Source organism: Tiliqua scincoides, chromosome 1 (assembly GCF_035046505.1).
Source record: "Tiliqua scincoides isolate rTilSci1 chromosome 1, rTilSci1.hap2, whole genome shotgun sequence".
Classification (NCBI taxonomy): Eukaryota; Metazoa; Chordata; class Lepidosauria; order Squamata; family Scincidae; genus Tiliqua; species Tiliqua scincoides.
The window spans coordinates 137,829,878-137,852,742 of NC_089821.1; the positions used below are offsets into that span (position 1 = coordinate 137,829,878).

At 44.0% G+C, this 22,865-nt stretch overlaps 1 protein-coding gene across 1 annotated transcript in view; it reads left to right on the top strand.

Moving 5' to 3' along the window:
- The window catches only part of PKHD1 (PKHD1 ciliary IPT domain containing fibrocystin/polyductin), a 239,695-nt gene that overhangs the window by 68,535 nt on the left and 148,295 nt on the right, over positions 1-22,865 (top strand). The window contains exons 19-29 of the mRNA XM_066622360.1: positions 34-188; positions 2,359-2,543; positions 3,134-3,256; positions 6,563-6,668; positions 9,021-9,296; positions 11,193-11,323; positions 12,011-12,146; positions 12,559-12,754; positions 18,788-18,855; positions 19,818-21,446; positions 22,044-22,187. Coding sequence (XP_066478457.1) covers positions 34-188; positions 2,359-2,543; positions 3,134-3,256; positions 6,563-6,668; positions 9,021-9,296; positions 11,193-11,323; positions 12,011-12,146; positions 12,559-12,754; positions 18,788-18,855; positions 19,818-21,446; positions 22,044-22,187 — 3,149 coding nt within the window. The remainder of the gene's footprint in view (positions 1-33; positions 189-2,358; positions 2,544-3,133; positions 3,257-6,562; positions 6,669-9,020; positions 9,297-11,192; positions 11,324-12,010; positions 12,147-12,558; positions 12,755-18,787; positions 18,856-19,817; positions 21,447-22,043; positions 22,188-22,865) is intronic.

The following is a 22,865-nucleotide window of genomic DNA, read 5'->3' on the forward strand; positions in this document are numbered from 1 at the left end:
ATTGTATTGTTTTGGTTTTGTATTCTCATGCAGAGAAGCTGCACCCTTGGAGACTTCAGGAGGACAAAATAATGGGCATGTGGCTGTGGGCGAAGTAAGGGTTAGTCTTGCAGTTCAGAAAGTGCAGGCTGCAAGCCCTCCTCTTGGAGGGACGTTTCAGATTCATCTACCCAATGTGGTGGTATCAGGTAAATTGAAATGGAGCCTCATAAACCAAAGAATGAAGGCATGCTGAGATACATAATCCTTAATTTCTCCATGATGCTCTCATGTCTAATTAAGGCTACAATTGTATGCACATTTTGTTGGGAATAAGCTCCACTGAACATAGTAGGACTTACATAAGAACAGCCCCACTAGATCAGGCCTTAGGCCCATCTAGTCCAGCTTCCTGTATCTCACAGCGGCCCACCAAGTGCCCCAAGGAGCACACCAGATAACAAGAGACCTGCGTCCTGGTGCCCTCCCTACTTACTTCTGAGTAGATATGCATAGACTTGAACTGTAAGACTCCACTACATTCTGAGGAAGATTTCTGTGCATAAGGTCATTAAATTTTTATTATTGCTACAACAGTGCTATATAACACATGGAAAATGAGCCATGTAAAACAACTGCAGATATGAAATACGTGAAAAGTGTTGGTCTGACTAGAAATATGTGATGGTCTGACTAGCAATTGACAGGTTATGTAAAGTGCAGTAAACTACATAAATTGGAAAATTTAGGGATCTTATGGGCATTATTTAAATGTGTATGTATTATTTGAATATTCATGTTCCATGCATATATGTGTATACAGGAGGAGGAACTGAAAGCTGCTTCATACTCTGAGTGTTATGATAGTTGCCAGTGACAGCTGGCAATTGCTGTTACGACAGCTACACTAGTGTTTCTCTACTGGCTGCTGAAATGAATGGTGAAAGGAAGCTTCATGTGTTCAAACACTTTGGGGCATGTGTCAAGAAATCACAATTTGCCTTAATTCCCTGATGCATGACCATTCTGGCTATATAGCCAGCTGCAGGGTGCTTTGGTTACTGCCTGGGTTGTCTGAAAGACTGAAGGCCAAGCATTATCCAATGGTAGCATTACCATTTGTTTAAACTTGGAGCTCCTCAAGCACATGAAAAGAGAAAATTGAGGAATCTGATTTTTTTAAAAAACAGAAGAGTTTTGTGGGTGAGAGTAGCTGACCCTCACCCACCCTGAGGTGTACCTCCTTGCAAGCCCTCCATCCAATCACTTTCAGCCTGTATCACTTCTGGTATTGGAGTCCCAGCTGGGAGGATAGACACAGGGCCTGCAGGGAAGTGAGCAATGGGCATGGGAAGGATTCTGCACTCTTCACTTAATATACCCTTTTTGTTTTTAAAATCAGATGTCGAACCCTCTCACCCCATTCTATGTGATTGGATTAGGTTCATGATGAAGTTCACAGAACTGACTTCATCATATCTGCTTTGGTCATGAAGGGTTGCAGTGCAGCCAAATAGCTAAAGAAGGGTCCAACTCACTCGGCTAGATTTGACCCTGACTAAATCCACCCACTAGTTCCCATAGTTCTGTGTGAATTACATTCACTGTATTCTGGCGGCTCACAGTTGGTAGATACCATAGAAGCCCTTAAGACAGTTTCTTACCTCATTACCCAGGGTTTCGTATTACTCTTTCCAGCTAATCTCTTCTGTCTGGGGTCTAGCAGTGACACTCATCCCAGTCCACCCAGCTTCTCCCCTACTTCTGCACCTCTGCCACAACTGAATTGGTTGGAATTGCCTTGCCTTCATATGAGCACAATTGAGCAAAGCCCAACTACCAAACCAATGAGTTCTGGAAGCGTAAAAATGTTGGGGAAGGAGAACGGCAAACCTGTATTTTCCACAGTCATTTTCATAGTGCATTTATTATATTTAATGTAGATAGGATTGCATCTGCAGGTAGAGCTGAGAAAGATCCTTCTCTGCCTGAAACCTTGGAGAGCCAAAGCAAGCCAGTGCAGTCAGTGCTGATCTAGATAGTCTGACTAATAAGGCAACTTCATGTATTTATTTGTATGTTCATTTGCAGAAGGTGTGATCAGGCTTGTATTTTTTTGGTGCAGCTACTGGTGTGTCATCTGAGGAAAAATTGCAGCTTCAATGTGATTGTTCCTTTGAGATCTCCAAATTTCAGAAGGTTTTCATGAAATGGAATGGGCTTTTCATTTGGCTAACTGCAGCAATAAATTAATCCAATCTGTGCCTTTTATTATTTATTAATAAGGAGCCTTTTATTATTTAGATATATTTTCTTATTTGACTTTCACAGGTTTATTATTTCTTGGCTATTGACCTCTGCTTCTTATTCTCTTTCTAGGTATTCCAGTGTCCATTTCTGCCCGTCACCTCCACAAACTCCTGCAGACATATACTGATAATTTCACAGCCCAATACTTGAATGCCAGTGACTTTTTTATAACTAAGGATTCAAGAAGTTGTTACCAAAGTACATGGACGCTGACATGGACCTCAATGATTGGCGATTTGCCCAATATAATCCACGTAAGACAATCTGTTATTTATACATATTATTTTACTGTTCAGCATATCTCTTCATTTAAGGTGAATTAATTCACAGTTTCTGTATGTATATATGTACATGTCATATTTTCTCTTTAGCATGCTGGTCCACCATTTATTCACCACCAATCTCATCCCCTTCTTCCTTGTCATGGCAGTCATGCTGAAACTGAGCAAGTCAGCTGTTGCTGGCTTCCCTGCAGCCTGGATCTCAGAATGCTGAGGTAGTGATCTTGAGGGCCATGATCCAGATGGTGTGCATGCTCCAGTAGAATCCTTCCAGTTGTGAGGGGATCTGTCTGCAAAGAGGCCTCTGAGTCATCTGCACAGGCAGGGAACCCAGAGGTGTCTTTCAATGGCTGGCCATTTCAGCAGAGGTGTGAGAGTGGGGAGGGAGGTTTGCTGGGAGAGGGCTGGCTGCATGGGGGAAGGGGCAAAGGTGTGTAGCTTCCCTCACTGAGCCAGGCACTTCCCATGTAAATGGTCTACAGAGAAGATAAATGTGACTTTATGCTTCTTAAAGAAGACCATGAAAATGAAACTTGATGTTCCTTTTGCTTTTTCTCTTTAAGGTTTCTGCTGAAAACCTCACTGGTCTGAACCCAGAAATTACAGTCTCTGTAGTATTTGATGGTGGTGTTTTCATAGATCCAATATTTGGGGACATGCTTGCTACCCCCAATAATTTCACACAGGTATGAAGCTGACAGAATTAATGACTTTTCATTATTTTCACAGATCACAATATTGACTATGGAACAATTTATTGTGGGCACTTCAAGTCATGTTTTTGTTATGTAAAAATCAATAAACATGATTTAAGATAGGGACTAGTTGGTATCAGTGGCGTCACTAGGGGGTGGGGGGGTGCGGGCTGCACCGGGTGACACGCCAGGTGTGTGTGTGTGTGTGTGACGTGCCCTGGGGGGTGATGTGCTAACATCGCGGCTTTAGGAGCTACCGTGTCATACCATACACCGTTGGATGCGGAATTCCAAGTGGAATGCAATGCAGAAAACAGAATTGTAATAGCTCCTTTCCTTCAAAACTTATGGCCAAAAAACTGGAAAGAAAAAAAGAATGGATACCTATAAAAAGTGAAAGTGAGCCGTATCATGCGTTTACTTGTGAGTAGGCACACTTGCCATAGTCCCTCAGAAATGGCAGGCTGAGAGGAATCCAACGATACCAGAATGGTCCAGATCCAATGAATGCAGCCCCCAAAAACACGTGAAGGAGGTCCCTGCCTCCCTTCCAGCTAGTAGTAGTGAGTAGGCAGACTTGCCCTAGTCCGTTGGAAAGGGCAGGCTGAGAGGACTCCAAGGATGTCAGAGTGGTCCTGATCCAATGAATGCAGCCCCCAAAAATCACCCGAAAAGGAGGTCCCTGCCTCCCAGCTGCCCTATTGAACTCTATGGAAAGCAAAGCAGCCTCACGGTTTCGTTTACTCACAAGTAGGCAGACGGGTCTTGGCTAGTGGTCAGGCCAGGCAAAGGGGAATATGAGGACACCAGAATGGTCCCGATCTGATGGAGCTGCTCCAGAAATCAACTCCAGAAGGCAGCCTCCTCCCCCCCCCCCCCCGAAAAAGGACCAAAAAGAGGCTTCAGCTGGTAACGGAAAGTTTTCTGTTTTGCACTTGAAAAGCCAGGTGGGTCTTTGTATTGATATGCCTTAAATAGAAGAACTTTAAACTGGGCACTGGGAGGGCTGAAAATCTTACTGATTCTTTTTTTTTTGGGGGGGGGGGGTGTTATTGCAGGCAGACTACAGAATTAGCTCCATTGACCACTATGGGACTTACTTCTGAGTAGACATGCATAGGAGTGGGCTCACAGGCTGCAATCCTACCCACACTTTCCTGAGAGTAAGCCCCATTAACCACTATGGGACTTAGTTCAGAGTAGGTTCACGTGGTGGAACAGGACTGACTCCCCCTTATTTAATTATTTAATTATTTCTTTTATTTTAATTTAATTATTTATAATTTTTTATTTTAATTTGCTTAATGATGTCACTTCTGCCCATGACATCACTTCCAATGGGTCCTGGACAGATTGTCATTCTAAAAAGTTGTTCCCAGTGCTAAAAGTTTGAGAACTGCTGCAATAAGGTGTTAGTAAGTTGACACGGGTGTGTGTGTGTGTGTGTGTGAGAGACTCTACAAAATCACTGTGTTCAAAATCACTAAAATCAGAGTTTGGAGGAATAAAACCTTCATGTTATATATCAATCAGTACGTAATTTCATGCAGAATGCAATGAAACAAACCACATTGAAATACTGTGTTCTACCAAAAGGTACAGCCAAAAATCCAGTGGGGGTGGGGCGATGGTACATCACTACATGCACCAGCTGGGGCCTTGCCCCGCCCACTGCATGGGGTGACGCGAATCCTAGTGTCGCCACTGGTTGGTATGTCTGTCATGGTTTGGATAGCACTTAAACCAGTTATGAACTTACCTTTAGACACTCACTGTGATTGCTCTAAAGGCATTCAACAAAAGATAACAGCAATGTTGGAGGTGCTAGCCAGGTTACTCTCTGAGCACCAGGGTTTCCTGAATAAGGCCATCACTATAATCACTTTCTGACATACACAGAACTGAGGATTTACTTTTTACTTTCCTGCCACTCCTGGCACATGTGATTCTGACTAACCCTAAAGGCTCGGAGCTGCCACCGCGTCCTGCGCGCTTTGGGCACCTGCCAGCCGCTTCTCGGGAGAAGGGGACTTCCCTTCCCCCAGGTAAAGAGAGTAGCTCTGCAATGGGGCTACTCGATTCAATGCCAACCAGAAGGTTGATGGTAAATCAAGAGCCTCCATATACGACAGCAAGCCCAACACAGAGGCTCTGAATCCGGTGGAGTTTCTCCACCAGTCCCGCCTCACTCCCACCCCACTCCCTCACTATGGTACACCTCCCCCAGCCCTCTCCCCACCTCCCGCCTCCCCGAAACGCCTCCTCCCCACCCTCTTCCTGCCCTCTGCCTGCTTCTCTCCTCCCCGGAACGCCTTCTCCCCACTTCCCCCATGCCCCTGCTTACCTCTCTGCTGCTCAGCGGTCTGCTGCCCAGCGGTAGCCCCGTACCAACCAGCATTAGCTTGGCACCGGCCAGCGCTGGGCTACCACTGGCGCTCACCCAGCAGTAGCGCCTGCAGACGTGCCTTATGGCACGTTTGTGACAGTGTGCGCCAGTGGTGAGCCAGTGCACCAAGCCCAGGATTGGGCTCAATTCGCTGACTGTTTTGCTTTTCTAGGCAAAATTACTCCTTCCGTATCTTGTTGTATACAGATAGAGGGAGCAGGGATGGCATTTGGCATTTGGTGGGCCGCTGTGAGATACAGGAAGCTGGACTAGATGGGCCTATGGCCTGATCCAGTGGGGCTGTTCTTATGGATAGTCTTTCTTCCTCAAGTGCTTTCCTGCTAAAACCTCCTTTTCCTGTTACATGCAAGTGAAGAGAGTGAAGGGCCAGGGTTTTCACTTTTTTCACTTGTATAGAGTGAGGGGGGGGGGAGAAAGGCCGCAAAAAGGTGGAAGAATGCAGGGTTGAGACTGCTGCAGTCTCCTTGCAGTAATCTCTTGGAGTCATCTGTAACCTGTGGTTTTTGAGACTTTGTGAGGAGGCCGCTCATATCTATATTGGTTTGGATTGAATTATCTCTGTTTCTTGGAAGGGAGGTAAGACCTTTCTTTTCCAGGGAGTTTGTGAGCTGAGTGATGAATGTTTGTTTTCTATACTGATTATTTTTATGATTTATTGTTATTTCTGTTCAACTCTCAGTCAGGCTTTCAAAGGCTAACAACATTTTCAAGCAATAAAAGCAAGTGATATTTTTACTTGTACTGGTTTTCATTGGTCTTACATATGGTTAAACATTTTATCTTTGCACCCCACTTTGTTGGTTTTTGTTTAAACTATTGCATTTTAATAATAAGTGAAACAAATCAGTGAGAACTATCTAATTGTCTGACAATTTCTTTTATCTTTCCAGGTTGTGGTTTCAGTGAATGACATCCCAGCAAACTGTTCTGGTTTATGTACCTTTCAATATCACTGGGAATTGACCCCTTTAGTCAGTCATATCGAATATTCAACAGGTAAAGCTAAATGTGGATTTGTTTAATCAGAACTCGATCATTTGAATGTAAAAGGAGCTTCAGTTATTGTGATGTGAAAGAAAATCCACAGCAAAGACCCAAGACCTGAATATCCTGGATCTATGGAGGAGTTTGAACCTGAACCTAGCTCAACTTTTCATCTTTTTTTAGTCTGTTCTTCTTTGTATAGAAACATCTTGAGGAAATTCACTAGTGTCATAGAAATGGTTTGTTTTTGCTTAAAATTTCTCAGATATTTCTCCATAGGAAGAACCTTGATATTCATTTTGAATGTCACTTTTTCAAATTTCTGTTCCAACTTTATCATGGAATTAAATAAAATATTTAATTTGTAGCTCATACACAGAGGGAACAATTCCTCTCAGGCTTCTAAGTAAGAAAAATTTGGTGATTTTTCACTGTCCTCCTACATTAGAATAGCCTGAACCCAAATCTTATAGCTACAGGTGTTCTTAAATATTTGTATTTTTTGCAGTTTTTGTTTTCTCCCGAAAGAGGAAAAGTACAGAAAGTGGTGGTGTATGTTTTTATTCCAAGTGTGCATTTTAATGAATTATAATAATAAATTATAATAAATAAAAATGTACTAGGTGGGTGATATAGGTCATATAGTGTCAGCAGAATTCAGCCACAGTCATTACCCATGCACCCCCTTCCAGCTCATTATTTTTAAATTTTTTGCAATTTCCCAATTTTTTAAAAACAAAATCAAGAAAGTGGTGTTATGTGTTTTTATTTTGTTAACATTGAAAAATCACACCTCTAGTTATAACTTTCTGTCAGGCCCAGCAATGGAGACCGTCCTCTGAAAATATGTTTGAAACTGGGGATGACTGTTAAATTTGACATTTAATACATATATTTGTCACAGCCTACTGTGACTGAAATAAATTTCATTGTTTGAGTTTCACTTGCCTGATTCTCCATGGAGCAGCAAGACAGCTGCTGGTCACTACTGGTCTTAAAGGGGGAGCTGGCTTGTCGGAAGCAGCCTGTGTATAGCTGATAGAGATTAGCTGTAAGGAACTATGGCAGGCTTGCGTCAGCCTTCAATAGGGATGGATCCAGCCTGAAGAGGAGGAACTTAAAACTTCCGAAAATCATTTCTGAATCTGAGCTTTCTTTATACTTTTAGTGATGAAGAAAGTGAACAATTTTTGTATATATAGAAAAATCAAACAATTGATGGCTCCCTGTCCCAAAAGGGCTCACAATCTAAAAAGATGCAAAAGAACACCAGCAGATAGTCACTAGAAAAGAGACTGCTGGGTCAGTTACTCTCCTTCTGCTAAAAAAAAAAGAGGAGCACCCACTTGAAAAAGTGCCTCTTATCCAGTTAGCAGGGTTAAAGAGCTAATAATATAAGAGCTAATTTTTGTATGTGTGTTTGTATGTGTGTATACTCTGGATGTCTGTCTGTTGTTTTCCTTTATCTATGCCAGGGGTGTCCAAAGTTTTTGGCAGGAGGGCCACATCATCTCTCTGTGTCGGGGGCCAGGAAAAAAAGGAATTAATTTACATTTAAAATTTGAATAAATTTACATAAGTTTACATAAATGAATATATTAGAGATGGAACTTATATGAATGAATGAAGGTCTTGCAATAGCTCAAGGCCTATAAAAGGCCTTGCACAAAGCAAAGCTGGCCTTTCCTTTGCTGCCTCTGCTGCATCACAGACCTGAAACAGCAAGCTGTGGAGGGAGCACTCATCCCACAGCTCACGCGAGAGGTCAAACAGTTGCCCTCACGCTAAGAGCAGGTGCATTGGGGCGGTGCAGGCTCCAACAAATTTCTGGAGGGCCAGAGGCTCATGGAAGACTAGAAATTCCCTGAGGGCCACATTGAGAGTCCTCAAGGGCCGCAAGTGGCCCCAGGGCTGGGGTTTGGGCACCCCTGCCCTAGAGTGAACAGTTGTCTCATGTGATAGGTGCCATGGGTAGCAATGGGTGAGAGGTCAGTCAGTCGCCCTCACGCTGAGAGCAGTTGCATTGTGCCAGTGCGGGCTCCAACAAATCTCCAGGGGGCCAGAGGCTCATTGGAGACTGGGGGCTCCCTGAGGGCCGCATTGAGAGGCCTTGAGAGCTGCAAGTGGCCCCTGGGTTGGGGTTTGGGCATCCCTGATCTATGCCAATAAAAGTCTTATGTATGTATGTGTGTATACACACACACCTATGCATAAGGAAACTTTATTGGCATAAAAGCTAATTTTTGTATGCCAACCACTTCCCTTGTTCCTATGTTTAGTTTTAAAGAAGTTGGTGCATGTGTGGATCAATGCTTATAACCAAATTAAACTTTACTTGATTTAACTTTCAATTTATTCCTTTAGATAATATGTGCATATTAATTCACATAATTGGTTCTGGCCTTGCTGCAGACAGTAAATCATTGCTCATAGAGATGAACCAAACTGTCTGTGAAGTCTTGACTTCAAACTATACTGATGCTGTTTGCTGGGTGAGCTTGTTACCAGTTGGATTGTATAGGGTTATGTTATTGGTGAGACCCTATGGATTTGCAATCAATGCCAGTAAAGAAAGTGGCATCTTCCTGAGGATTACACCTAGATTGACTTCTGTTGAACCTTCTATAGCTTCAGAGATAGGTATGTGTGAACCACGGTTTATGGTAATTATTTATAGTCATGACGTTTCCTTCAAGGAGCTTAGGGTAAGGGAAGTAAACATAGTCCTCCTTTATCTTCATACTAGCTCTGTGAGGTAACTTAGTAACTGTCAGCGGCTTGTGATCTGTGACACACAGCTGTGGCAGCAAGTATACGCTGTCAATCTGCTGTGAAGTGATGCACCAGCCAATGATGACATCAGCCATTGCCCACTTCCAGCAGGGAGAGACAACAGACTGATCATGATCAACTGGAGGGCAGAGAGAGTGGCTGTAATCAGTACTTAAAACTGGGTTTCAGGGAGTTTGGATGCATTCTTGGAAATTTCTGTATTAACTTGGGCTCAATATCTCATTTTACCAGCATCTCATTTTTTTCTGATTTAAAGCCTCATTGTTTTTTAACTAAGATGAAACTAGATGTGATTTTAATAATATTGTTTACCCTTGCATATAACGATGATGATGATGATGAGTAAGTAGCAGGCATGGGACCCCCCCCAAATCTGGTTCACGACTGGAGTGTGGGGGAAGGAATTGATCCTTTTCTGTTGCAATCCCAAACTGGATTGCGTTATCCTACATTTTGGCAGGAGGGCCACATCATCTCTCAGACACTGTGTTGGGCGCCAGGAAAAAAAGAATTAATTTACATTTCAAATATGAATAAATTTACATAAATGAATATATTAGAGATGGAACTTATATGAATGAATGAAGGTCTCGAAATATCTCAAGGCTTATAGAAGTCCTTGCACAAAGCAAGGCTGGCCTTTCCTTTGCTGCCGCTACTGCATCACAGTCGTGAAACAGCAAGCAGTGGAGGCCCTTTCCTGCTGCTGCTTCAGACTTGAAATGGAAATGGAAAGTGGAAGTGGAAAGTGGAAATGGAAAAGGTTCAAAAGAGGGCAACTAAGATGATTGCTGGGCTGGGGCACCTTCCTTATGAGGAAAGGCAACGGCATTTGTGCCTCTTCAGCCTAGAAAAGAGACGCCTGACAGGGGACATGATTGAGACATACAAAATTATGCATGGGAAGGATCAAGTGGATAGAGAGTTGCTCTTTACACTCTCACATAACACCAGAACCAGGGGACATCCACTAAAATTGAGTGTTGGAAGAGTTAGGAGAGACAAAAAAAAATATTTCTTTACTCAGAGTATGGTTGGTCTGTGGAACTCCTTGCCACAGGATGTGGTGATGGCATCTGGCCTGGGTGCCTTTAAAAGGGAATTGGACAAGTTTCTGGAGGAAAAAATCCATTACGGGTTACAAACCATGATGTGTATGTGCCACCTCCTGATTTTAGAAATGGGCTGTGTCAGATGCAAGGGAGGGCACCAGGATGCAGGTCTCTTGTTATCTGGTGTGCTCCCTGGAGCATTTGGTGGGGCCACTGTGAGATACAGGAAGCTGGCCTATAGCCTGATCAAGTGGGGCTGTTCCTATGTTCTTATCAGAGAGAAAACTCAGTCCGCAGCATGCGTGAGAGGTCAAACATTTGGCCCTTGCACTGAGAACAGTTATGTTCAGCCAGTGTGGGCTCCAGCAAGTCTCTGACGGGCCAGAGGCTCATTGGTGACTGGAGGTTCCCCATGGGCTGGATTGGGGTCCCTGAGGGCTGCAAATGACCCCAGGCCGGGGTTTTGGTGCCACTGCCATTGGTTATGTCATACTGAAATTCAGGACCATGGACAACTGCAAACTAGAGGAACAATAAGGAAAACATTCCAGCTGCTATGCTCTACCTGTTTTAATGTTTTTGATCTCCAGAATATGCTCTTTTATAGTGACTCATGCATAAATGATTTGGTATTTCTAGTGTCTTCCCTTGCATACACAGTGTAATGAGATCAGTATAATGATTTTTACAGGAGGATTTCCAGTAATCATCACAGGTTCAGGTTTTGAAGGGATAAACCTGGTGCTCTTTGGTCTTCAACCTTGTCCAATTAACATCAATGCAAGTACTGCAGTGAAAATTGAATGCATGCTTCCTCCTCGGGTAGGTCACATCTTCATTTTTGTTTCACATGGGTAGAAAAATCAATCTAAGTGTCTATTGCCTTGTTGTACTATACATTGTATGTAATGTAAATGTTGACCTGTTCTTATGGCTTAACTAGTCACTTTTCCTCAACACATTTATTTTACAATAACCCGTTTTCATTGTAAGTCTTTACATTATTAAAAGATGTAATAATGCATTAGACTCATCAGCAAATACAGGCAAAAGAATACAAAATATTCTTTTGTATACAAAATACAAATACAAGAATACAAAATAATACAAATACAAAATTTGTATACAAAATACAAGAATACAAAATAATAATACTGTATTATAAAACTGGAAAACAATTATAAATGTTTATGTTATCATAGGTGCTCCAGAACATGTGTGCAGATATTACACATGCCTTCCCAGACATGTAGGAACCTTTGACCACCTCCCAACCTGGTACTGAAGAAAAAAGGAGTTAGAACCTAGATATAACTAAAATGCAAAACAGTTGCAATAACTTAAATTGATTAGCAAAACTGGTACCATTCTGTAGCCTCAGGGAAGGGGTCACAGTGTTTGTGGGGGAATTAGCAAGAGGGCGCTGCTTATGGGGTTCTTGAGTATAACAGAAGAAGGATAAAGTGGTTGATAGTGTATATAGGCTTATTTTCTGTTTGTTGTTTCTAGATGGGAGAAGACTATACGGTTCCTCTAATACTGTTCAATGAGCATGAGCCTGCTGTTTTTGCCAATGCATTTACATATGATCCTTCACTAAATCCTTTCATTGTGTCATTGAGCAGAAACAGAAGCAGCACAGTAGGTAAGAAAGGGGAACATGTTTTTCTTTACATATAAAAGGTATATAAAATCTTCTCCTTCCATTGTTTTCTGATTTTCGACCCTGAAATATTGGATAGGATTGGGCCCTATATCATCCTATTAAACAATATAAGAGTAGAGGGATCATGGATACCAGACTTTTGCCTCCTGTCCCTAATCCTGTCACATAGTCCAATTTGGGTGTACACAACTCAAGTAGCTCATATTGTGAAGAAAATTCCACATGTGTAATCCTTAAGTACAAATGTAATCCTTGAGTACACTTTGTAGAATATCATGGAATTTCTGTTCGTAAAAGATGGTTGCACTGACATGCACGGAAGGGGGAGTATACCTTTCATTGTCACTGTTGTATTAATGGTCTGCACATGGCTTTGTTTCCTTCATTACAGGAGGTCAGATACTCCATTTAGGAATATCCTCACTCACAAATTATACTGGACTGAATGTGAAGGTCAAAATTCAGGAGTCTGTGGCACAAATCAAAGCACAAACAAGTCATGGGATCCGTGTGGTGCTGCCTTCCCTGACAAATGGATTGTACAATATTTCTGTTTTTCTTAATAGCATCCCACTACGTTCTAGTCGGTAAGAGAATGTAACTTCTAATTCTTTTTTACTGTGAATTCTCAATTTAGGAGACATGATGACACAAATAGAACTGCCGTAGTAGGATCCTATTAGTGATATTTGGCAACCAGAGAGAGAGAGAGAGAGAGAGAGATCTGTAGCAAATATTGAAATGGAATTTTAGGGTATTCCTGCTGATCAAACTATTTGCGAAGTACTTAATGCTAAGTTTGAAGAGCCTTTTATAGTTTGCACATCTCAAAGCCATCTGCAGCAGAGAAACATATGGATGTTCCAATTTTTAAGATTATTTAAAGATAGACAGATGTATTGGTAGTGATGGTTTTTGTGATTTTTCCCCCCCCAAAGTTTCTTGATTGAAATAGCAAATTGTGGTGTTATGTGTTTTTATCTGAATTTTTATTCAGAATTCTACAAACAGTGCAATAAAGCACAATAAATGTTTCAACTGTGAACTCTGAATCATTTTAGACTATTACCAAATATATATATACATATATATTCATTGGTTTTCCAAGTTTCTCAAAAGTGTAGCATCAAACAGACAAGCAGAATTTTTTGTTTAATCTCAGTACCCCCCTTTGCATACCACTGTTGGCAACCTTCAGTCTCGAAAGACTATGGTATCATGCTCTGAATGGTGGTTCTGGCACAGCATCTAGTGTGGCTGAAAAGGCCAATTCGGGAGTGACAATCCCTTCCACACTGGGAGCAAGCATAGTGTGTCCCTGGTCTGTCTCGCTGGCTATGAGCCTTCCTTCTTTGGCTCTTTGCCTCAGCCTGTTGGCAAAGTGTCTCTTCAAACTGGGAAAGGCCATGCTGCACAGCCTGCCTCCAAACAGAATGCTCAGAAGCCAAGATTTCCCATCTGTTGAGGTTTGTTCCTAAGGCTTTCAGATCCCTCTTGCAGATATCCTTGTAGTGCAGCTGTGGTCTACCCGTAGGGTGCTTTCCCTGCACAAGTTCTCCATAGAGGAGATCCTTTGGGATCCGGCCATCATCCATTCTCACAACATGACCAAGCCAACACAGGTGTCTCTGTTTCAGCACTGTATACACACTGTATACACACTGGGGATTCCAGCTCATTCCAGGACTGTGTTGTTTAGAACTTTGTCCTGCCAGGTGATACCGAGGATGCGTCAGAGGCAGCACATATGGAAAGCGTTCAGCTTCTTCTCCTGTTGTGAACGAAGAGTCCATGACTCGCTGCAGTACAGAAGTGTACTCAGGATGCAAGCTCTGTAGACCTGGATCTTGGTATGCTCCGTCAGCTTCTTGTTGGACCAGACTCTCTTTGTGAGTCTGGAAAATGTGGTAGCTGCTTTACTGATGCATTTGTTTAGCTTGGTATCCCGAGAAAGAGTGTCGGAGATTGTTGAGCCAAGGTACACAAAGTCATGGACAACCTCCAGCTCATGTGCAGAGATTGCTATACAGGAAGGTGAGTCCACATCCTGAACCATGACCTGTGTTTTCTTCAGGCTGATTGTCAGCCCAAAGTCTTGGCAGGCCTTGCTAAAACAGTTCATGAGCTGCTGGAGATCTTTGGCAGAGTGGGCGGTGACAGCTGTATCATTGGCAAAGAGGAAGTCACGCAGACATTTCAGCTGGACTTTGCTCTCAGTTTGGAGAGGCTGAAGAGCTTTCCGTCTGATCTGGTCTGGAGATAGATGCCTTCTGTTGCAGTTCCAAAGGCATGTTTCAGCAGGACAGAGAGGAAAATCCCAAACAAGGTTGGCACAAGAACACAGCCCTGCTTCACTCTGCTTTGGATGTCAAAGGGATCTGATGTTGAGCCATCAAAGACTACAGTGCCCTTCACATCCTCGTGGAAAGACGTGATGATGCTGAGGAGCCTGGGTGGACATCCAATCTTGGGGAGAATCTTGAAGAGGCTGTCCCTGCTGACCAGGTCGAAAGCCTTTGTGAAATCTATGAAGACTATAAAGAGTGGCTGTCGTTCTCTGCATTTCTCCTGCAGCTGTCTAAGGGAGAATATCATAACGGTGGTGGACCTGTTGGCTTGGAATCTGCACTGCGATTCTGGATAGACGCTCTCTGCAAGTACCTGGGGCCTCTTCAGTGCAACTCGGACAAACAGCTTTCCTACAAGGAGAGAGATGCCGCTGTAGTTATTGGAGTCACCCCTGTCGCCTTTGTTCTTGTACAGCATGAGGATGTTTGCATCCCTCATGTCCTGTGGTACTCCACCTTCTCTCCAGCAGAGGCAGAGGATTTCATGCAGCTCAGTGGCGATGATCTCTTTGTAGCACTTTAGGACTTCAGCAGGGATGCTGTCTTTCCCAGGTGCCTTGCCAGAGGTGAGGGAGTCCAGGGCCACGTGAAGTTCTACTAGGGTTGGTTCACTGTCAATCTCCTCCAACACAGGCAGGCACTCGATGTTGTTCCGTGCTTCCTCGGTTACTGCATTTTCTCGGGAATATAGCTCAGAGTAGTGCTGCACCCAGTGTCCCATCTGCTGCGCCTGGTCCTGGATGACCTCGCCTGTGGTAGACTTCAGAGGGGCAATTTTCTTCTGTATTGGACCTAGGGCCAGCTTGATACCGTCATGAATCCCCTTGATGTTGCCCATGTCAGCTGCTATCTGTATCTGGGAACAGAGTTTGAGCCAGTAGTCATTAGCACATCTCCTGGCAGCCTGCTGGACTTTGCTGTGAGCAGCCCGGAGGACCTGCAGGTTGTGCTCCCTGGGACAGGCTTTGTATGCTGCTAGAGCTCTCCTCTTTTCCTCAGTGACTGGTGTCAACTCCTCAGCGTGGGCTTCAAACCAGGCTGCCGTCTTGTTGGTCTTCTTGCCAAATATGGACAAGGCGGTGTTGTAAATGGCATTCTTGAAATGTTCCCATATGTTGGATGCATCTGCATTGGCCGGGCCTGGAAGAGATTCCTCAAGCGCTTGTGCAAATTCCTCCACTTTTCCCTGGTCCCAGGTCTTGCTGGTATCAATGCGAGGTCTTCCTTTTTCGTGTGGTACAGTCGCTTTGTTTGCAGTTTCACTCTGTGGACACCAGGGAGTGGTCAGTGTCGCTGGCAGCACCCTGATAACTGTGTGTGATCTTGATGCTGGGAAGGCTGGAGCGTGAGAATCAGGTCGAGCTGGTGCCAGTGCTTTGATCTTGGGTGTCAACTCGTGTTGAAGAAAGTGTTGCTGATGCAGAGACCGTGATGACAGCAAAGCTCTAGCAGGCGTTGGCCATTTTTGTTCATCCTCTCAGTGCCGAGCTGCCCTAAGTGTTGCAGTGACCCTTGGGGGAGCAACCAAGCCCCCGGGCTAGGTAGCTGGATAAGTGCAGGAAAGAATCAAGGAGCCAAGGAAGAGACGAGAGACAGACTTTTAGATTCAAAGCAGAGAGAGAGAGAAAAGCTGATTCTACTAGCCGCCTTCTGCGTTTTTATTGTACTTGCAACATTAACAGCTACATTCAGTTCTCAGATAAAGCCACATTAGAACTGCATACAGAACAAAGGAACAATGGGTGCTCTTTTCTCAGAGTGCTGTATCAGCTATTGTCACACTTCAGCCTGGGAACTAGCATCCCTGTTGGCATGTCGTAACAAAGGGGGGGTTTGCCCATTGCCATATTACCAAGGCTTTCTGTGTGCTTCTGCTTAAGCACTTAAAAACACCACACCTAAGCAAGTGGGTCACGAACTGTGATCAGCACCAACTCTAGCATTGAAATCACCGAGGATGAACAATGGCTCTTTCTTGGGGACTTTCTTGATAGTGGTGGCCAGGTCATCATAGAATTTGTCTTTAGCTTCTGCTGAAGATGACAGAGTCGGTGCATATGCACTGATGAGAGTGACAAGTCCTGCTGATGAGTGGAGCTGCCTGGACAAAATTCTTTCACTTCCTGCAGAAGGTGGGATGATGAATTTCAGCAGGGTATTTCTGACAGCAAAGCCAACGCCATGTTCCCTGGTCTCCTGAAGGGTGACGATGTCCATCTGCAGTCTGCTCAGCTCCATGTCGATGACAGCTGTTTTGTGTGCGTCGTCTATTTCTTGCAGGTCATCAGAGAAACCAGGTGTCATTGTCCTAATGTTCCAGGTGCCCAACTTTAGGGCAGGAGTTTTCTGTTTTCTGTTGCCTGTTGCAGAGTTGTCGATCCGCTTTCACCCTAAACCCCACGCACCCCACGAGGTTAATGGACCGTGGCGAGGCAGCACCTTACTGGCTGGGGACTGCCCAGCTTAAGGCGGGTGGTAGCTGCCCAATGAGATGCAGTGATCTCTCCCACCGTCGGAAGAAGCCCCTGGTGTCATGCTCTACGCCAATTGAGCGGAGACTTATACACGGTAAACTGCTGCTTCCCGTGTTGTGCCGATGCCATATGGCGAAGTTGGAGTGTCCTATCTAGTGCGCAAGGCCTGAGTAAAGTGGGTATGGAGGATAGACTGTTACCCATGCAGCAAATCCCCCCTCTCCACATCACTGAAATAGCCCAATGGAAAGGCAGAAGCCAATACGGTTGGTTCCAGCGTCGTCGCATGAGTTGCCAGAGCGTGACTGTCTTCATCCGTGAACTGCCTCAGGGACTCCGGCTCCGGCTTTTGCCTTGAGGTTGACTCCTGAAACCTTTTCCACAACTGGATATAGCCACAAGGCACTGGAGGTTTGAGGTCAGAGTTTCCTTTTCTTAGATGAGCTCCCTTCCCAGGCTGACGACCCTCATCTATGCGGTGGCTGTTTAGTCGCCTCTTATGACAAGTACAGCCAAACTGGGGTTGTGGAGGGAGAGGATTGCAGAATTATGGTGGACAGAGAAGAGATTGTGGGACATGGAGGAGGGAGGAGAGGGTTGTGGGGCATGGAGGGTTGAGGGGGCAGGCTGGATTGTGCTGGATAGAGAAAGCAGAGGGAGGAGAGGGTTGTGGGACATGGAGGGGTGAGGGGGTGGGTTTTGCATACCACAATGCAGTAAGTTTTGCATACCACAATGGCTTAAAATGTGCAAAAAAAGCCACAGGAAGTGATCAGGTCAAGGTGCAGTACAATACAAAAAAAAATTAGAGGAAGTCTTCACTGAGCCATGTTTGGTTTTCCAAGCTTCTCAAAAGTGCAACACCACACAGACAAGCCCCAGAAAAGGCATTTACTGAAAGTGACTAGGGGCAGGGGGAGATCCAGATCCGAGCACATTCACCTGATCAAAGATCACACAGAGATCACAGTTTAGAACTCAATTGCTTAACTTCCAGATTACAGTACAGTGCTGGCACCCTACCTGGGAATCCCACTCACTCCCTACCCACTCACATCTCTCCCCCCCCCCGCCAGCTTCCACACATGAGCACACACTCTAGCAGATACTTTTACCCAGCCACCCCGCCATCAGAAATGCTTCAGGGGCTCTCTGCCGTAGTGAAAACTACTTGTGGATTCCTCAAAATTAAGCAAAAGTGCTGTTATTTTGTGAAATGAGCGATTTTTGTGTTTTGATCTTAATATCGTTTTATATTGCAATTTGAGCAGAAATGTCTCATTGTTTGGCGTTATGTTGGTCACCAAAAAACATTACTCATTGGGTAATAAGATACGCTAGAAACAGAATTTAAGGCCTGGTTCAGATACTTTCAGGAGTATTTAGAGCTTGTGGTGGACTTGCAGCCTTGTGAGAATCACATGGAAATAGCAATAGAATGAACTAGTCTCCCACACCAGATCTATACATATGATATTGTATCAATTGAAAAGAGGAGGAGCAAAGATCATGAGAATCACCGTTGCTATTTGTAAATAGCAGAAAGGTATCACAATGAGGTATCCATTCATATAGTTAGCACCTGCATGTGACCCTGGTGGGTTGCAAGTCTGCTGGCAATCCTGCATGCTTTTGCAGGCAGTTGTTTGGGGGCCACCAATAGTCTGAAGGCTCATGTCTAGAGACCAAGGCTACATAGTGTTTTCCAGTGAAAATGGATCTAAACAAGCGCTGAGATTAGACTCTTTGCATATATCGTGAACAGAATGCATTTGATAGTGTGGGATTTATTTTCCAGAGTGGAGCCATTAATCCAATATGTCACAGAAATCTTCAAAATGGAACCATGTTCTGGTTCTTTGTTAGGTGAGTACTATCGATGCACCAATATGTGCTTATGAAAGAGATTCAGGGCTCACAGATGAATTTATATGCACAGCCCATTTTTGCTTTGACAAAGGGAAATGTGTAGATACAGTGAACAGGCTACATTTTGTTGGCTGGCTATCCCATTAGAGAGGTAAGACAGTTCTTGATGCCAATGTTTCTCTAGTGCCTCATCACTCCATAACTGTTCCTCCAATTTTGTTTAGAGTCATAAACTAAAGGAAATAATCTAGCTATTTACAGGCTTGATCGTTCATGCTGCTTATTAAGCCCTAAAACTAAAACCTTTAATTAAAATTGTAAGTTATGCTTAGCTCAAGGTATGTTTTGTAATTAATAAAGTTAGGTATGAATGTAATTCTCTAAGAAATCAGAAGCATCGTTGGCTGTCTCTTTCTTTAGTGGGAAGTAATACAAGGAATTTCATTCTGATTTATTTCAAGGTAAATCACTAATGACACCGCAGAAGTTAACTGAGTTACTTTGGCATAATTGGGATGGGTAGAGGACACATAGAGGAGTAGACCTTCTTTCCTAGGGGAGAGATGGATACAATTCTATGTTTAGAAGTCTAGATTAGAAATCAATTTCTTTCTAATTCTAATATTTTTTGTTTTCTTTCGGGTGCCTGACACTACTCATTTCTTCAGTGGGAATTTTCTTAGGGAACTGTTTGTGCATTATTAAGAAGAATGCTAAATAGGCTGTAGGTGAGATAGCAAAGTTGTGGGAGTGCAGGCACACAAGCATCTGCAAAAATAAAACCTGACCAGTTTCTGCAATCAACTTTTGGCCATCTTGAATATTGGCATTCCTACTATGGAAACATATTGCTTCACAGTGCTTTGTTAGTAATTTTGGTTCAAGAAGAGAGGGTGTTTAAGTTTAAATAAGGTGTCTATAGCTTTGGTTTGTCTGTTCTGACACTTATTGTTTCTTAGGTGGGACTCTGATCACAATCTCTGGAACAGGCTTTAGCAGCAACCCAGGCATGATCTCGATCTTGATAGGCTCGCAGCCTTGTGCTATTACTTACTTGAATGGAGAGAAGATTTTGTGCCAATCTCCACCAGCCGCTCAGCTATCCAATTCCACATCAGATGACTTTTCAGCACAGGTGGAGGTGTTAATTTGCAGCAGGTCATCTGTAGGCACATGTGCCATGATTGCTTCAAGCAAGAACTTTACCTTTCTTTATAAAATTTCTTTGACTCCCAGCATTATAGGCATTGGAGTAGAAATGTTGAATGACAGCCTGTGGCTGGGCATAGAAGGCATCAACGTGACTGATTTGGTGGCTATGCTGGGAGATGTCACTTGTCCACTTGAGGCAGAGAGCATCAATCATTCTGTAATCAGTGCTCAGTGCTCCTTACCCCTGAGTGCTCTAGAACCGGGACAGTTTCTCATTAGAATTCTCCAGAAGCAGATGGGCCATGCCAGAATACTAGGCAGCAGGCATCATGTTACAGTTGCTCCACTGATGAAGATGATCTTTCCATCTTGTGGCTCAGCATGTGGTGGCCAGCTGATCACCATATCTGGCCTTGCTTTCAAATCTCAGACAAATTCAGTTTGGGTGAATGTGACAGACAACTTCACCTGTGAGATCCAGAGTGCCAGTGACAGTATTATCAAATGTGTTCTTTTTCCAAGCAGTCCTCTTGTGGATGCACGGCAGTTCCGTGACGAATCTCGGGCCCTGAACATCACGGTGACTGTGAATGGAGTCAGTAGCCATTGCCTTGGAGATTGTTCATTCCATCTGCACGAAACCCTGACCCCTGTTATTGATGCTGTGACTGTGAAGCTGAGTGGGATATTCACTCACTTGTTTATCAGAGGTCTGAGATTAACTTGGGCAGTGGATGAATCCCTGATAGAGGTGGATAGTCATTTTCCTTGCAATATCATTTTTTGGAATGAAACCAGCATTGAGTGCCAGACAGACAGGCTTGATGTGGGAGAACACAGCGTGTCTGTGTCGAACAGAAAGTGGGGGCAAGCCTGCCTTGGACAAAAAGGCTCCAGCAGTTTCAGAGTTGCTCCCCACGTGCTCCAGTTTTACCCCCAAAATTTTAGCATCAATGGCAGAGGCCTTCTCACACTAGAAGGCATGGCATTAAAAGGTAGAAGCAAGACTTCAGTTATCATAGGAAGCCATCACTGCCTCCTTATCAATGTCACACATTCTACTCTAAAGTGCCTTGTCCCTTCAGGCAGTGGGATTGCTGCTGTGAGACTTGATGTAGACAGCGTATCATATCATATTGGGGAAATAAACTACAGCGAAGACTTCACTCCTGTTTTCCTCGCCCTTCCACCTCCTGTGACCCACCTTCTAACAATATGGGTGTTGCGCATCAGGCGAGCAGAAGACACGTATGTTTTCGTTGGAGGTGTTCTTTGTGCCAACGTCACTGGCAACTGCACAGTTTTGCACTGTGCACTTCCACAGCTTCCTGCTGGGCAGTATGATGTGACTGGTGGGGATGTACTCAGAGGCTGGGCTTCTTCCAGTTTGGTGTTCACGTCAGTCTTGACCGTTGTTTCCGTAAACGGCAGCATTGGTATGTATACGTACAGTTCCGGCTAGCATTGATATGTCTTGGTCTTACTGGAGTGTCGTGGGAAGCACCTGCAGGGAATAGTAATTACACCCCTCCTGCAGTGTAAGAATGAGCCTTATGAAACTTGTAAATAAATCAGGTGTGGGAGCCATGAGACCGGTGGTGTCGCACCAATACCGTGGAAATATTTGACTGCAGTTGCATTTACAGCCTAATCCTATCAAGCAGATCTGATAGCAGAACTTCTGTAAGTGGCGTACTACTGCTGGGCACAGGGGAGCCGCCAATGGAAACAGCTGGCAGCTCCCTTTGCGTACCAAAGGCATCATTTGGTTTTTTAAAAAATCAATCATAAAAGGCCTTGTGGAACAGAAGAATTTTTGGAGCCAATCTAAAAATGAAAAGAGAGGGAGCTTGGCAGGGGCTGCCAGTCTCCTTACCTATTATGGCAGGGTCCACCTTGAATAATTATCACCATAAGCCAACAAGGTTCTGGAAAGCTGAGTGTTCCAAACTTCTAGGTAAGCCTATGTCGATAGGGAGATCTTACAGCAGATGATCATGCAACTCAGCCCCAGTTGTCTATTTTCTTTCAAGGTTGCCTAGGAGGAGGAGAAGTGCATATACACGGGACTGGATTTTCGCCAGGAAACACTTCAGTTATCATCTGTGGTACTCCTTGTGAATTGCTGGATGATGTCTCCCCAACTTATTTGAAGTGCCGAGCCCAACCCTTGAATGGTCAGTTCGCTTTTGTAACTCAGATATGCTTGTGGGGAAAGGAATGGCCAATGAAAGAGCAAAAAGCCCTTTGGATGTCTTCTTGTGCATTCTTGTACTCACTGCTGTAGAATCCTAGTGGTTAACTTGAAATTCTTTGGTGCTACTAAAAGTATAATGATCAGTGATAAGGATGGGATGGAAAGAAATAAGAAAAGACTGTGGCTAATACATGGTTGGCAACCTTCAGTCTCGAAAGACTATGGTATAAGCCTACAGCACCCAGTATTCCCAGGCAGTCTCCCATCCAAGTACTAACCAGGCCTGACCCTGCTTAGCTTCATGAAACTGCCTTATTCTGATTCAGACTATTGGCCCATGTAGCTTAGTGCTCCTACTCTGGCTAGCAGCACTTCTCCAAAGACTTAGGCAGAGGTCTTTCCCTAATGTAGATCCTTGTTTCAGTGGAGATTCCAGTGATCAAGCCTGAGGCCTTTTGAATGCAAAATGTATGCTTTATCATTGAGCTATAGCCCCTTCACTATAATAATTCACCCCATTGAAGGACTTTGAACTGAAGCACAGTGAAGGCAAATGAATCTCTCCATTGGGATCTGTGGAGCTCAGGTCATGGGGCAAGGAAATCAATGTAGTTGTTTTTCTTTTTTTAAGCAGCAGGAATGGGCAACGTTGGAGATA